The 16,593-nt window shown below is 36.6% G+C and overlaps 1 protein-coding gene across 1 annotated transcript in view; it reads left to right on the forward strand.

The window, feature by feature from the left end:
- The first annotated feature begins 471 nt into the window (after positions 1 to 471).
- The window catches only part of SLC15A5 (solute carrier family 15 member 5), a 35,139-nt gene continuing 19,017 nt past the window's right edge, over positions 472 to 16,593 (forward strand). Inside the window, exons 1-5 of the mRNA XM_051630080.1 lie at positions 472 to 841; positions 2,582 to 2,804; positions 8,687 to 8,856; positions 12,740 to 12,960; positions 15,458 to 15,644. Coding sequence (XP_051486040.1) covers positions 472 to 841; positions 2,582 to 2,804; positions 8,687 to 8,856; positions 12,740 to 12,960; positions 15,458 to 15,644 — 1,171 coding nt within the window. The remainder of the gene's footprint in view (positions 842 to 2,581; positions 2,805 to 8,686; positions 8,857 to 12,739; positions 12,961 to 15,457; positions 15,645 to 16,593) is intronic.

Here is a 16,593-nt window from a genome sequence, read left to right on the forward strand (position 1 = left end):
TTTTTCACTTGTTCCCTAAGTAAAGTACCAGATTATTTAAACCAAATTATTTCCTTGATCTGTTATTTGAATTCTGCTAAAAATGTTAGCTTTTCTGTGTATTTAAACCTTTGTCTTTAACATACAGATAGAGTTGTGCATGCTGTATTGGGCTCACATAATTTAATAGGTAACATAAATCTGGGGAAAAATCTTATTCACCCCCAAGTGTACTAATTAAATAAACAGCTTTAGTTCCTGAGTGATGCTAAATTTAGCAGATGAAATGTTGATATAGCTCTTTGATTTTTTTTATACTCTTTGATCCTATATGTAATGTCACAGAAGTGGCAGGTGCCCTAAGAAATTGTGGTAGTGAAGTGTGGAATTCAAAGCAAAGAGTCTTACCAGTTTGCTAATTACAGTGACGGAGAACAGAAGTATACCTGTAACTTAAGCTGCTCTACTCAGTCATATTTTAAAAAGACAAGCATGCCTGATGTGAACAGAAGAGGTATGGAAGAGAAGCAACTTTTGAACCACACGACTGATAAGGAGCAAAGACTGTTACCTGGGAGAAGCACCCATGCTGGAAACCTGTCTCCATCTGAGAAGAAGCTCCAAGAGGCTATTTGTATGCTGCTGGTGGAGCTGTGTGAGAGATTCACGTTCTTTGGCATTGTCTGCAATATGATTCTCTTCTGCACTGTCAAACTTGGCTATCGCAACTACCAGGCAGCTATTGTCAATATGTGCTTTGTAGGCACCTCCATGTTGACACCAGTCCTGGTTGGTTGGCTTGCTGAATGCCTTGTGGGGAGGATCAAGCTTGTGTGCATCTGCATGTTTCTGCACTTCCTAGGTAGGTGACACCCTGGTGACTGTTTTGTGTTTTAGTAGTTCTGTTGCAGAAATGCCTTATTGAGCATTCTGTTTTAAATCTATCAATTGTCTCCAACCTTATGGCCACCCTCTCTAACAGCTAATTACTTATTTTCTGCTCAGCAAAAGGCACTGCAGTAGCTTTGCCTATGTACTTTTGTGGGGTAGTGCTTTGAACAAAATTAAAGAACATTTGCCTGTACATCTTGAGGACAGCTGGCGCACAATCTTGACTCCCCTAAAGTGGCTTAGCTTTTCAGAACATGGGTGCTCAACTCTTAAAACTGGTCCCTTTAACAAGCATCTGAAGTTATTAGTGTTTTGGGCAAACATGAGGCTTTAGTTGAAGAGATAGTTTGAAAGAGTTTGGACATTGTTTCCCAGATGTTGGTATTAAGATTTTATTGTATGCGAAGATATATGACTGCTGTATTTTGTGACAAGAGCCAAAGGTGTATTTAAGCGCATAGCAGTATAAACAAACTTTCCCTTAAGTAGAGAGGCTGTTTCCTGATTACCTGTATTGAGAGCCTGCTTTTTGTTAGCACATTCTGAATCTTCGCCACGGTTACTCTGGAGATCTTTTTATGCAAAAGCACTATTCAAACTATCTATGAACATTTTTTAGCAATTAATGCATCTCACAGCTGGTGATTATTCTGTCAACTTAAACAAAGCTGAAGGAAATACTTTTTACTTGGACTGGTTGTTGAGCATAAGCAAGTCTGATTTCTGCAATAGCAGTTACGTTGTTATTTAGGCTTGTAACAAAGTAAGGAAGAAATCAGAGTCATTCCTGAAATGCTCTTGAGCTGATTGCAAAACCATTGTGCAAGCAGCCTGGAAAAATTATTGCTATTGTGTTCCACTGTTTCACCCATGGGCTTCTGGTTTGTACTCTCCTTTTGCCAGTTGTCCTTTCAATACATACCTTGAAGCAGAAGACTGGTGACACAGAATTTAATTTTAGTCAGGTATTGTTTTAGTTAGATCTTTTTTAAAAGATAGATCATGAAACATTCCTGATGTGTCATGGTTTGATGCACAAGCATAGCCTTAGTCATGACTAATGTTGAAGAAGCTGTAAATCTGAAAGGCTTGCATTGCAGACTACAGGTGTTAAATGCAACTCATGGTAGTGCTTCTGTAGGAAAAATTTATGAAAATCATGTCTTTTTTGTGAAACTGTACCAGAAAAAAAGAAAATTTTCCATGTAAGCTTTGAGAACATATTTGTTAAATTATAATTCTCTGTAAAACTCTGGAACTTAAAGAAGACTCAAAAAAAGGCTACCTGCATCATGGAACTGGGGTTTTTTGTTTGGCTGGTTTGTGATTCATCAGATGAAGTTACCTGTTTAAATGATGGCCCCTGGCAAGTGGAAAACTGCTGTTCTGTATGCACAGGTAATGGGGAATCTCAGTGAGAAGAGCTGTGTTTCCAGAGAGCTCTTGAGTTGTTTGGAGAACCTAAATCCCTACAAGAATTTCAGAGGAAGATAGCTTTCTTGGAGATCCTTAGTGGTCTTGCCTCACTCTATGTAGTGATATCCAGAAAGGTTATGGCTTTCTACAGAATTAAGACTCTCCCTTATTGCACTCCTCTGTCTTGTATCTTTTATTTTTCATGTGTTTTTTCAACAGAACTTCTTAAACCAAAATCTTATTAATCAGTCTGATTTTAATCAATTTCAAATTATGAATTTCTTTCCAATTCCAGGCACAGCCCTGCTACCTGTTGTGGCATTCCCCTTTGAAGATATTTACATTGACAGACGGCACATTCTTCATACACTATCCAAAAGGGAGCAGAAAATAGTATTCTACTTTGCACTACTCACAGCTAGTCTGGGAATAGGAGGCATAAGAGCTATAGTTTGTCCATTAAGTGCATACAACCTTGAGGACTGTGGATCAAAGGAACTTCTTTCTTTTTTCAAATGGTTGGTAACTTAATGTCAGCTAATTATCTGTTGGGGATGATGAAATGTCGGTTTAAATTCCACTGCCAATTTACTAGGAAAATTCTACAGATACTGAGTTTTGTGTTGTTTTTGACTGCAAAACACTTGGATTTTGGAAGAGTTTCCAAGAGTTTTAGGTAATTTTTTTTCCTATTTTTTTCCTATTTTTTTTCCTATTGCTAGGATGAGTAGGTGAGCATCTATTTTATATTTTATATTTTTTCAGTCAGAATTTGGATGAAGTGAGTTGCCCAAAAGCTCAGAGGCTTGAGCTATTTGCTGTTAAAACAACATGTTCCTTTTGTTGTTCTACCTTTAACATGGCTATCTCTTTAGGATGTTTTGCTGCCTCTAACAGTGTCACTCATAATATCTCATTGAATTTTGTCACTGTTTAGTTTACATCAGAGTAAGTTTTTAACGATGAGAGGCAGCAATAGCTTCTGCTGGTTTACTGGAACTAGGGATTGCTAGTAGTTTCTAGCTGCTAAATTCTGTGGTAGAAATCTGCTGTGTTATTTCTGTTAGTGTGAAGCCCTGGCATCAGATAAACCCCTTGACATTGGTGTTTTGGTTTGAATATTTTAATTTTTTAAGAAAACTTAGAGGAAAAATTGCTCCTTAAATGGTTCTTAAAATTCATTTTTTTCATATAAACGATTTCCCTCTTTCAGTGTGTCAGAGAGATCATTTTTTATGATACATGTAGCTTTGTAGTGCTATACAGAGTACTATATCCGTTCATCTATACTTTCTGGTTAAATAGTGGAATGACAGTTAAAGAAGCTGCGGTGGGAACCTCCAAATTTCTGCTTCAAGGCAGGATGAAATAAGTCCTGAATTGCCGTTTTCTCTCTCCTTTCCCTATACATGCACAGTTATTAAAATCAAAACGGAGCACATTTGCATATTAACAATGCAGTGCTGAAGAATCAATTGAGATCTTAGTGAATCAGATCTCTTCTCCTTTGGAGATGGCTTTCCTGGCTATTCTTTTTTCCTCCAATTATGTTGATATCAAAGAGTTATGAATTAAATCCAAACTTCAGCAAGTAAGGCAGCGTTACCAAAGGTGGATGAAACTGTTTAGTTCCTTAGAGCAGATTCTGCCTCCTTGACCTGCCCATAAGAGAGAAGAAAAAACAACAACAACAACAACAAAAACCCAATCCCGCCCCCCCAAAAAAAACAACCTTCCTTTTTACTCTATTCTGAGTTTTAATCCTTAATTAGCAACATCATTTTGATTAAATAAGACTCTGAGGGATTAAGACTGGAGAGCAATCAGTTGTTCTGAAAGATAGCTCTGGAGAATTTATTGTACTGTGGTCTTAGCCATTCAGAATTGTGTTTAATCAAAGTGACATTTCTCAGTGTTGATTACAAAGGAGATATAATACGAATAAAATGTTCCTTGGGGAGAATCCAAATGGGTCAGTTTTTGGAAGTTTGGAAATATCAAGAAAAGCACATGTGTGATGAAAAAATATTTTTTTTTTGCAGTGACATCCAAGCAGAGGCTCTTTGATTGCAATCTCAAGACTTAAAAAATGGGGAGTTCATTCTTAGTTTTCTTAATCTCATTTAAACCTCTCAGAATATAATAACTTTATCTTTGTAGACTGTTTTCTATTGGTAGGTGCTTGTAATTGGATTGAATTTTAAAATAGTACAAAATTGGATGGTTTCATACTCTTAATGAGTTTCAATTTGTGTTCCTAGCAAAGTTCCATTTAAACAATCAGAATTACTGCGTTAACAGTTGGGTTGAAAGACTCTGTAACTACCTGTTGTCTAATTGATTTTTTGAAAAGGATCTTTTAAATAACAGAAGAAAGCAATACTAAGTAAAGAAGGGGGTTGGATGATGCTGGACTTATTTTCCCTAAGGACTTCTGAGTTTCTAAGGTTAAGGTTACAGGCTGGTACTATTTTTGCAGCACGAGAAGTAAATTCTCTCTAACAGGAGGAAAGAATGAGAGCCAAAGGTACAATCCAGACTAGAGAGGACAGTTAACAGTGTTGTGACTTGTCTTACTGATGTGCATTAAAAAAAACCAAAACACTGGAGAACATGGGAGCAGCAGCATGTATTTTCTTTCCTTCATATCTTATATGTCTTCTAATTTATTTATTTTTTTCCATAGACTGCAGATCAGTGTGTGCTGTTATCCTGGACATACTTTACTTTGAGTTGTCAAACTTTTTTTTTTTTTTTCACCCCTTTGGGATTTTTTTGCTCCCACCTTGTCTTAGCAGAGAACCCTGTAGTGATTCTGAAAAAAATACTTCCTCCTACAAAGCTATAGTACAGAAAAATACAGGGTTTGGATACTGGTCCATATATGGAGTATCTGGGTCTGAGTTTAGATAAATCAAAACTTAAATTTTGAGAGCTAGGCATACTTAAAAAATAAAAGCAAATAATATTTCAAGTGACAGGAAATCTACTGAGTCTTTAAAATTAATCCAAAAAATGAAAAAATCAATTTTATTATATTTTCATATAATTTATTGATCTCAGAATGTTTCATTCAGCAAGTCCATCTCAATCGTTACATTACGTACAAACTTCTTGAGTAGTGTATAAACATAACCAATATTTTAAATAAATCACCTGGATATGTCGTCTTTAAAATTATCACAATTAATAAGTTTCTGTAAAATGATATAATAAGATAAATAGGTTTTTATGGGTGTGTCACATTATCATTTGGGTTTGCCTCTGGGCTGCGGTTTTGAAATTAATCTTCCAAAGTGGCATTTGTCTCACTTGTGAGGGGACCTCAGGGTGCTGAAGCTCCGGAAAGGAGCTGGTCCCTGCAAAGTCGGACATACTTGGTTTGATATATTTAACTGGTTCAGCTATGCCCTACTGGGATCTTTGAGGTACTTCACTTAATGCAATTCCAAGTATTGCAATATTAGATAGCTGTGGTACCTGAGATCCAGCAAGATGTGTTTCTGTTTGTTTAAGTTCTGATCTGCTGCTGTCAGTTTGAAGTTTTACATTTTAGTTTTACGGTTCTTTGCTATACAGTGGTGAGGAAGAAAAAAAAAAGCACTCTCCTGCTCTCAAGGGGTTTTTTGGAAGTTCCTACTTCCAATGAAAGTATCAGGTCTGCAGGTAGCTCAGGCACACTTCTATAGAAAGTTTGGAGAACAGCCACTGAAATGTGTAACGTAAAAATTACGAGAATTGTTTCAAAACTTCTACACAACTTCTAGCTCACCCAGCTGCGTAACTTTTTTAAAAGCTTTAGTTGAGGAGGGTTTAACAAGTAGGTACAATATCCCTCCAGCTATGTAATCATCACAGAATACCATAATGCCAAAACACCTGGAGACTGCTTTCAGTGGAGGGGAACAGTAACTGGTTTGGAACTTCAGACTTGTTTTGGTGTGACTTCAGAGAAATGCAAAATGCATGAAACAGGAGAGCTCACTCTTGTGCACATCGTTGCTGTTCCAGAAGTGTTGCTGCTGTGTGACTCTTGGCAGCACTGAGTTTGTCTTGGAAGAATATTTCATATTTCATTTCAATGAAATATTTCATATTTCATTTCAATATGTCATTTATCTTCTGCCACTTGCCCTGGGTCTTGTGAGGTGAGCTGCATAAGCATGTTCACATGCCTACTCCTTCATGGCCCTGTGGTCGTCTCCCATCCCTTAGCAGGCTGGGAGTATGTTATCTTTGTAACTGAACTAACCTGAGTAGCATTGCCAAGGTCCTTACTTCTGACGTGATGAAGGTTTTGCTTTTTTGACACTACCTAAATGTGATGTAATAGGCAATATCAAAAGAAGTGGAAGGAGTACAGCAGGCACCTCAATACTGTAGCTTGAAATATGACTATGGTTTGTTGTGGCAATCATGGCAAGCCACCCAGAAGTCATTTTAAATTAATGAAATGGGGTTCAGGAAGTCTCCCAGGAGTCAAGAGAGACTTGCAATCCCCCTCTCTGCATTTTGCTTCCATAGTTGATGCAGGGAGCTGTAATGGTGGGCTGGTAGCTTGCTCCTGCTTTACCCACTCCTTTGCAGCTGAGGAGAGATCAAGCTGGAAAGCTTAAGATTTGAGTTTTTAAGAAGTAATCCGTCTTCTCTGACATTTTTCAGATATTGCTTTTAATGTTGAGAAAGTAATTCTAGACTAATTAGGAGAAGTTAACACCAAAGTCCAACAGCATACATGAGGCAGAAGTAACACAAGACCAGAACACAAGCTTTGTTGCCTCAAGCAATGTGAATGAAGTTATGTGCATGTGTCAATACATATTTCAATTTTGAATTAAACCATTTCAGTAAGGTTCCAGCACAGATGAAGGAATATCCTCTTGCAGTTACTTACAAAATGTAACCTGTGATATATTGAGGTAGTACTACTACATTATTGATCCTTCTTCTTTGTTTAAAATACAGATGTCTTTAAAGCCAACATGGATGGTGAAAGTTTAGTCAAAATTCTTAACTTAAAATTTCAAAGGCTGTCTGCAAGCCAGAGTCAAATCTGAAGCAAGGATTGCTGAATGGCTCACTCTGACTCTTCAAATGAAGTATCATAATGATCACAACATTTAGTACTTTTGGAAACTGTGACTTCTGCAAAACAGTTCCTCCCTAAAACTGATCTCTCTACAGTGAGATGCAGAATATTTGGGTCTGCTCTATAGCTTCAAACCCTTATTTTATGTGAGAGGTGTGTTTTAAGGGCAACCTTGGTTTAAAGCTCTGCTGAAAGGAAAAAAAAACAATACAAATTATCTGAAGAACAGTGTAAGGGGAGCATCTCAGAATTTATCATGAGCTAGAGGACTTATAATTGAAATGTGTAATTGTGAATAGCAGAATAAATACTGGTCAGTCATCTTGTGAGAAGAGGGCTATGCAATACAAGAATAAGCAGTACATTTTATGTTTCACTTTTATACATCTAACTACTTCTCAAAAAAAGCTGAATTTTAGAAGAACTACTGATGTAATATTTTATGTAAGGAATCAGAATTCAATGAAAAAAGAGTAGCAATAATATGCCACAAATGGCAAAAATATGAGTTCAAACTCACTTGCTAGGATAAAGAAAATAAGTAGTTATTCTTTTGCATCCTATCAGGGAAAGGCATTGTTTTGGTATTGTTTATTTTTTGGGTTGTTTTTTGCTATCCTTATAATTCCTTAAAGCATGTTTAATGTGCCATTGTCAGGGTTTCCAAACTGTGGTAAGCCAATCCCTAATATGCCATCTGCTTCCAAGAGGTATGCAATTTTCATTTGAATAGCTTCTGTGCATAGGAGGGACTCGGCACTTGCTTCAGAAATAGCTCTACTGCCAAAGGCAGTCTCAGAACAAATTATGTTGGGGAACCTCCTTATTGAGATATTTCCAGAAGCCAACAAAAATTCAAGCTGAGCCTTGCAACTAATGGAAAATCCATCCCTTCTGATAAATCAAACTACAATATTTCTTAAATGAGATGGTGGCATTAAGACATATCTTAAAGTGTGTCGCTTGATGATATTGCATGTGCAAAATCTTGTCTGATATTTAATGTGTAAGGGGTGAATGTTGATGTATTTAATTAGTCTGAGCCACAAGAATATTTCCAGGACTAGACTGATAATTTGTCTTAGTACAGTTACTTTCATCATATACTTCTTGGAGCTAAGACATTCAAGTGAAATTTGATGTTAATTGCTATGTCAATGTGTGCACAGTGCTGATGCTGCACGTGCTTACTATACTTACCATGCCTTAAATTTAATATTTTAATAATAATAATAATAATTTAATGTTTTAATGTCTGTAAAGTCCATGTATTTTTCAGCCTCTCTTCTCTCTCTCGTCTGTGTGTACTAGGTTTTATTGGCTGATTAACTTAAATTCAGCAGTTGTCTTTGTCATCATTTCTTATATCCAGCAGTCTGTGGCCAGGAACCTTGGTTTTCTTATCCCTTTTGTGTCCATGGTTATGGCTATAATCACAATTCACATGGTGCGTGGTGAAATGATTTACAAACCCAAAACAGGTAAGGGGCAATTATGTCTTAGGAACTATATTTAGAGATAATTTTCACAGAAAATATCAACTGGCATATCTAAACGAGTTCTTCCACAACAGCACCCTACTTGGTTGGAGGTACTTGAGTTTTATCTTTACAAGGTCTGTGTAGAAGAGATGACATCCATCCTCTGTAAAGATAGACCTAAAGATTCTGGATAGGCTGAAAAAGTGAAAAGCAGTCTCTGGTAAACTTATGTACATTTTCTGTCATGTCAAGACGTGTCTAAGCATTTTTTCCTGTGCAGGAAGAGCTATCATATGCATACTTCTGATGGACTTTATTTTGCCGTGTTTGGTTCAACCTATGCCTGGTGTGTTTTGGTCAATTGATGCAGAGTTTATGCCTATGCTGAGGCATGAAGCACATTAGGTTTTCTCCATTAAGTGTGCTTTGCTTGAGCTTTTACCTGAGCAGCCAAGCAGTGTGGTTAGTCAGCTAAACAGAAATACGCCCTAGTAGCAAAATTGTTCTCTAGCACAGAAGGTCTGATGTTTAAAGTTATTTCAATATGCTTGCTTATATGACATGAAGTGTTGTTAAACATTTGAAAATAACTAGAAATACTGAATACCTCTAGTTCCTGAGCAGACTGTGGAGATATTTTTAAAAAATGTTTTTACACTTCTATGACCTCCTCAGTTAGCACCTGAATTTTTAAATATCCTTTGATGGCAGCTACCCTCACCATTGACCATTCTCAGAAGTGTAAGTGTACCCTAGGTAATTTGAATAAGACTGTAAATGCCCAAACCTTGCCCTTCTTTTTTCAACAGAACCCAGAAAATGAAAACATGTTCTTATTTCAGTCTTTTTGTTAGAAATATAATCTAAGCAAAAATATATTCACAGTGAAGGAAATGAACACATAAATGAAGTGCCTGGGAATATCATAGTGAGGATGACACTAAAGAGGTTTATTCAAAAGAAACAGCCAAAGAAATGTGTCCCCTCCACAACAACCCAAAAACATCATGATAATATGCAACTGAACTTTGCAAAGACTAGTATCAAATTAGCTAGCTACTTACAGAGAGAATGGTGGCTGTCTGGCCAGCTGGGGCTCTCCACAGGTTTTACAACCTAAGATAAAAAGTTTCTTTAGTATCCACTTGTGAGCTGGACTATTTCATATGGAGTAAATCTGTAGTTTATCATCTAACAGGCTTAATTCTACTAAGTGGAATAACATAATTTGTAGTTTGTCTATCTTAGCCATCAACAAAACTAGCAGGTTTTGGATTTTTTGTATCATGTGTTATTTGAGTATTTTTTGATTTATCTTATATTTTCCAAGTCTTTGCAGAATGCCAGTCTCTACACTAAATCCACAAAGTCTTTTATCTCCCTAGTCACAATAAAAGATAATATGCTTTGTACCTTCCAGTGAGATTATGAAATTGGAAATTCTTCAGAAACGCAATTCAAATTCATAGATGACCTTAAATGAATTTTATATATGCTGCCTTTTTTCTTTTTGGTATGTCTTCAAATATGGATCATGCATTCAATCATATTTAGCTGTCAAACATGGACTTCATTTGCATTTCTTCCCACTACGATAATTTTGAGGACTGGCAGGTGACCAGGGATGAGGAAGAAGGGTACTATCAAGAGTGCAATGTAGACTTTTTATTGTAATTAAGTAGTATAGAAATTCATTATCAGTTCAAGGTCAAAGTAGCAGACCATTAGAGCTGAGGGCTGAAGCATAAAGCAGAAGGAAAATAATTTTCTGGAAGTTGCAATTTAAGATCCATACCGATAGGCTACTTTTTTTTTTTTTAAGAAAACATTAGAAAACAAGGATGAAGCGTATGAGGTAGTGTATGATGTTGATCTACACAATATTTCTGCTTTTAATTAAGTCTCTTGGTAGCAGATCAGTCTTACAATTGAAAGAACTCACCATCATGAAGTTCTGTGAGCTTTATTTCTTTTGCAGAAAGGGTGAAGTACTTACTCTAACTGTATCATTGGCAAAATCCTCTTGATGTCGCTTAGGTCTATGTATCATTCAAGCTGCTTTTTGAACTTTTGAACTACAACTTCAAGCAGCTTTATCTTCGTAGTTTACTAGATTTTATAATCGGATGAAATTCCATGCTGAGAAACACAGCTAAATAATTTTTTGTCTGTTTTGCCTCATACAAAAGAATGTTTCCTAGGTAGTTGACTGAAATTACATTAAAGAGGACCTCAGCTGATCCATTAGGAAAAACAGGGAAATACCACAATTTCTTGTCTAGTTTAGTGTGGGTTTTTTTTCAGTGAGAGTAAGAAAGTAGAGTCTAGCCAACGTTTTCCATTTCAAAGCAAAGGAGGTGGCCATGACCAGCTTTGAGGCTGGGTGAGATAAACCAGCACACAGCCATGCTGGTGTTTTGTTGAGTTGTCTGCTGGTTTTGTCATGGGGTACTCTGTGCATCTTCTGATTTCGACACTGACTGGGTTCAAAGCCTTACAGAGCATTGACACCACATTACTGCTTTTTGTTCCTTCTTTGTGAATGTCCAAACTCTAGCATAGTGTAAAGCAAAAGATTGTAATTTCTTTGACTTAAAACATGTAATTACTAGCTCTGCTGATGAGCTGATGCTGACTTTTGTGCTACCTTTTTTTTTTTTCACTTCTGAAAATAACTGCTTTGACAAGACCCCCAAGCCCCACTTGTTTTCTGGTTAGCTTCTCAGTCAAGTCACTTTGGAATTCTGCAGATTTTTCTTTTAGTCTTCAGATTTGGTCTTGAAGTAATCTAGATCCTAAACTTAAACATCACTTACAATGAGTGGTAAGAATAGTTGCATAGCACAGTCATACAGGACAATAAAACCTCTACCAACTCTGTATTTGTAAGCTTTGATATGTTATTTCAGATTTTATTCAACAGTGACAAGAGTCTACAGGGTCATGCTAAAGTGACAGTTTTAAATGTTATTTACCTAATGAAATACCCTTTCTTAGTAGTCTACAGCAAATGTTCCCAATAAGTGTCAGTGGATACTTCTAGAAAATAATTTCCATGCCAGAGATAATAGGGATAATTTTTTTCTCTGGAATCTTAGCTTGCTTTATTTTTTGGAAAGTATTTATAGATACCTAAGTTATTGTAGTGCTGTAAGACTGTCAGTGAAGTAGAGAAGTGCTATAACACATTTGCATAGACGGCAACTTACCAAAGGTAAACAAATCCGTATACCCAAACCTGAAGCTAACAGTTTTGTCCTCATTTTAATTCCATTTCCCCTGAGTCTGAGAACCAAGTTAGTAATTCCTTAATGCAGTATCCAGTAAGCAAGTTATAATATGCCAAATACTAGATGAGAAACTTTTCATCTCCCACAGCATTTTACTTAGAAGTCCTGAGTTAATATTTCTGGCTTTGAAGTGCATCCATGGAAATTCTGTCAGCCCTCTTTTGAGCTCACTTCCCTTCTCACTTAACTAATACCCTTCCCTTGTTGCTGGACTTCAGTGGATGTGCCATATTTTAGTTCTGTCTTGAAATGAAAGTTAACCACATTCAGTCAATAGAGAGCAAAAGCAAAGGAAAGTAATACTTGACCTGCTCAACCACAACAACAAATTTTAGTGGTGTGTTAAATAACTGGTAGCAAAAGACACTTTTGTCTGTGGATGTTTGGCTGGATTGCTTTTGTAAGGATCAGGTTGTGAACCAGCTGGTTTCCAAAAAAAGAACGTTTTGGAACAAATCCAGGCTGTTCTTGCCTTTCCCTTCCTCAAAAAGACATCAAGGTGAATATATCAGGTTGTATTTTCCCTCCCAAAGTGTTTTGTTTATTTTGACAGCATGTAAAATCATACCAGTGTCTAACATCTCTGTTTGCAGACAGTTCCCTGCTGACGACTTTTGGGGTAATTGCTAGTGCACTGAAAACCTGTTGCGTGCGGTACCGCTACTTTAGCAGCAACGTGACCAACTGGCTGGATCACGCCAAGGAAAACTATGGTGGTCAGTACAGTGAGACTCAGGTGGAAAGCACAAAGTCACTTGCCAGGCTCTTCCCACTGTTTGCTTTCCAAATTCTATACAGAACATGTATCATGCAGGTGGGTACACAGCTTTTGAGCAAAAATCTGGACATATACTGTGACATGTGTTTGCTGCTATGTCTCTGGGCATGTTTTTGCTAATTGTTGTTTCATGAGTGACACAACCTTGCAGAGTACTTTTAATTACCTAAGAAGGTAGCTTGCTATATATCTTCTCATATAATCAAATAAGTAAAATTAACTTGGCCAAGACTCATTAAGAAGCTTGTGTGACTTCTTGCTACTAATTTTTCTGAACTCTTTCTGGTTGAAATATCTGGTGCTAGAGTCCTGTGCACCTTATACTGCAGTGTTACAATTATCAGAGGCTCAGCATGTAGTTTTCCCGTTTCTTAAATGTGCCCTTACTTTTTGGGAGAGGTGAACAATCTTTATTTGCTCTCTTGTTTGCATATTTCTCCTACGGTTTTGATGGGGTTATTATTTCCTACACTGGAACAAGGTGGTTTCCTATTTGTGGAAAGAAACAGTCCTTTCACAGCCTCTCTGATAGGCTATGTGTTTTTTTTCTACTTCTGAGTGCACGCATGTTATATGAATGTAAAATGTCAAGAAGTTACTTAAGCTGACATGATTCCTTCAGATTCATTTCTGTCTGGATGATTCTGGCTAAGCAGGAGTTTGAGGTAGCTTACCTTTTAGCAACGGGTATAACAAATTTATGAGCTGACTGGGAAATTAATTTTATAGTTATTGCTGTTAAAATGCTGCTTAAGGAAAATCTTACAAATATGTAGCATACACTGCTTTATTGACACTCTCCCTTGCCATCATCCCACATTCCCCATCCATCTGCCTCTTTTTTCTCCTCTGCCCTCCCTGTCCCCCCCAAAGCACAAAGTCCTAAGCAAATTATATATAAAACAAACAAAAACCCCAAACCAACAAATGCTCACATATGGCCAAGGCTATGCACTAATGACCAGATGGAAATGGACCAGATATCATTAATCAGAGTTAAAATAATCAGGTATATCTCTAGAAGAAAAGTATCTGCACTGTTGAAAGAGAGGACTTTAATTCCTTTGGCAAAATTTCTAATAAGCTGAAGTCTTTTTCCTTAGACTAGACAATAGATAGGTATCTTTTTGTAAAGATTAACAGTATTTTCTCCATATCATTAAGTTAACAGTTTTTTGGTGCCTGTGATTCATGCTGATGACACTTTTATTCCTATTAGAAGTCAGTTCTGATTTGCAGTAGGCTGTGGAAAGAAGGAAGCAACAGATTTGGCTCAGTTCTGATCTTTCATATTTCTGTTGCCATTTATTCACCCTTTTACAATTTGTATGTTCTTTTGGAGGTAGAATGTAGATGAAAAATATTTTTATCAAGAACTAGCATTTGACTAAATCTTTAGCACTGAACAGACTCCCAGTGAGTAGGGTTGGACATAACCATTGATGAGAAACACTACATGAGCTCAGTTACTTACTGTGCTAGAATTTTCAGACAGCTATAAACCAATAATATTCTATCTGGATTTGACATTACCAGTCATGTCAAAGAGCCAGGCAGAATGCTGAAAGAATCCAGAACTCTTCAAAACCAGAAGGAGAGTAAAGAAACCAGTCCTACAGCTAGCTTTGTCATGACTGTATTCTGAATTACTCAAGCTACCTCTTTCATTTTCCCATCAGTCTGTAAAACTGAGTGGATTATAACTTTCTGCCGTGTATGAAGTTGCACTGCTTAGTTAATCAAGCTTCCTCAAAAAACAAAATGAAAAAACTCTTGGTAGAAGCTGTTGTAATTTTATTATTACTATAATTATTATTTAAATAAACTCAACAGATCTTCTGCAGAACCTCACACAAGCAGAAGGAATTATTTGCTCTTGAAGTGAGAGGCAGTCTTACAAATCTACTTAATGGCAGTTATCAGAGTATGAAATTGGTAGGTTCCTCATCTGATTATTCATTTTGTTTTGTTTTCAGTTCCTAGAACTAAAAAGAAGTCCTCTAGATAACTGCTATGGCTGTCAGTTACATTAAGCTGGTTCTAAGACTGTGGCCAAATCTTCATTCCCTGTAGCTTTTAAACCTATGTGTTGGAAAGAATGTCTTAAAAATCATTCCCAACTTGAGCACACAATCAGAAGTTCAAAATCAAGTATCTGCATATTGATATTCTAAACTTATGTTCTGTTATACACTGTCTACAAGACATAACTAAAGTATTAGGCAGAACCATTTAATATGTTGGCTGATAGCTCCAAGTAGAGATGATTAGATAAATGTATGGAGTGCTGCTTAGATTTGTAAAACTCAGGAGCAAGTTAAATAGAAGGAAAATGCTACATTTGGGCAGAAAATGAGAATATTTCTATTTGAAAGGCTTTCATAAAGAATGGGCATTCCTTTTGGCCAGCAAGTATTTGGTTTACTGTGACTTCTTCAGAAGTAGAAGTTGGAGAAGTTTTCAAATTTAGTAAGTCTTAACTCTGAAAGGTGTTTGATATACTAACGGAATGGGGTTTCATTCTTCAATATAGATTCCTTCAGGATATTATCTCCAAACCATGAATTCCAACTTACACTTCAGTGGATTTGTCTTGCCAGTTGCAGCAATGAATGTGATAAGCATTGTGCCACTACTGATTCTTGTTCCTATTTTGGAATGCATTAACTCATATCTCTTTAGTTCCAAAGACACTGGACATTCTCCAACAATTTACATTGGTATGTATAAAGTACATGTGTTTACACAGTTTTCATGTGTATTCTGCTTTCAAAAAAGAAACTACAATAAGTGATGGATGATCATACACAATTATTTCTGACTGTAAATATTAAGATGGACTTGTTTTGGGATGATTTTCATAGATCAATATGTTTTAAAAAAATGTTGAAAAGATAGTACTGAAAAAATGTAGTAGATATGAAGAAAAGACTGGTAGCTTTTGTTTAGGACTGAGACTGAGGCTCTTCTGACAAAAGTTTGAGATGTACTAACAAAGAACTAGAATTCATCCTGAGGAACTGGTGAGACAAACAGTACTATCCGTTTAAGCTTGAGGCTTGTGCTGATTTGGTTCTCTTCTCTATTTTCTACATTTTTATCCATTAACTTTTAGAAATTTAGTTTACTCTGAAAGTTTTTGGGGTTGGGAGAGTCCTTCAGTTGTTCTCTGATACTGGAGAAATGTTCTGTTGCTCAAACCTGTGAGTTTGGATTTAAATATTTAGGCTGTGAATAGAGGCTTTGCTTTTCTTACGTTTTTAACCTATAACCACATCAACGTTAGGATTGCAGCTTATCAGAGTGAAATTGTATGATCACAAATACAGTTTATTCCAGTTTCATCCCAAGTGAATTATAAGTATCTAGTCTAATACTGGGTCAGCAATAGGTGTTTCTAGATCTGGTGGGCAAGAGAAAACACACTGATAACTATGTAAAATAAATGTATGTGTACCACTGGCCTGCTGTTCCTGTTGAGCAGGCTGTACATTTCACAGGTGGAAAGTTACTTGGAGAGGTACAGATCTCCTCTCTCGTACTCAGATTCTCATTTTAGTATCTAGTATGGGACGATTGCCCAGGTGTTTATTGATTCTATTTATTAAAGTATGTTTGAGTTTAGGATTTTGTTGCACACTAGCTTAAAGTCATACAAAGAAGGATCTA

The sequence above is a fragment of the Apus apus genome, chromosome 1 (genome assembly GCF_020740795.1).
Source record: "Apus apus isolate bApuApu2 chromosome 1, bApuApu2.pri.cur, whole genome shotgun sequence".
In the NCBI taxonomy this organism is placed as follows: Eukaryota; Metazoa; Chordata; class Aves; order Apodiformes; family Apodidae; genus Apus; species Apus apus.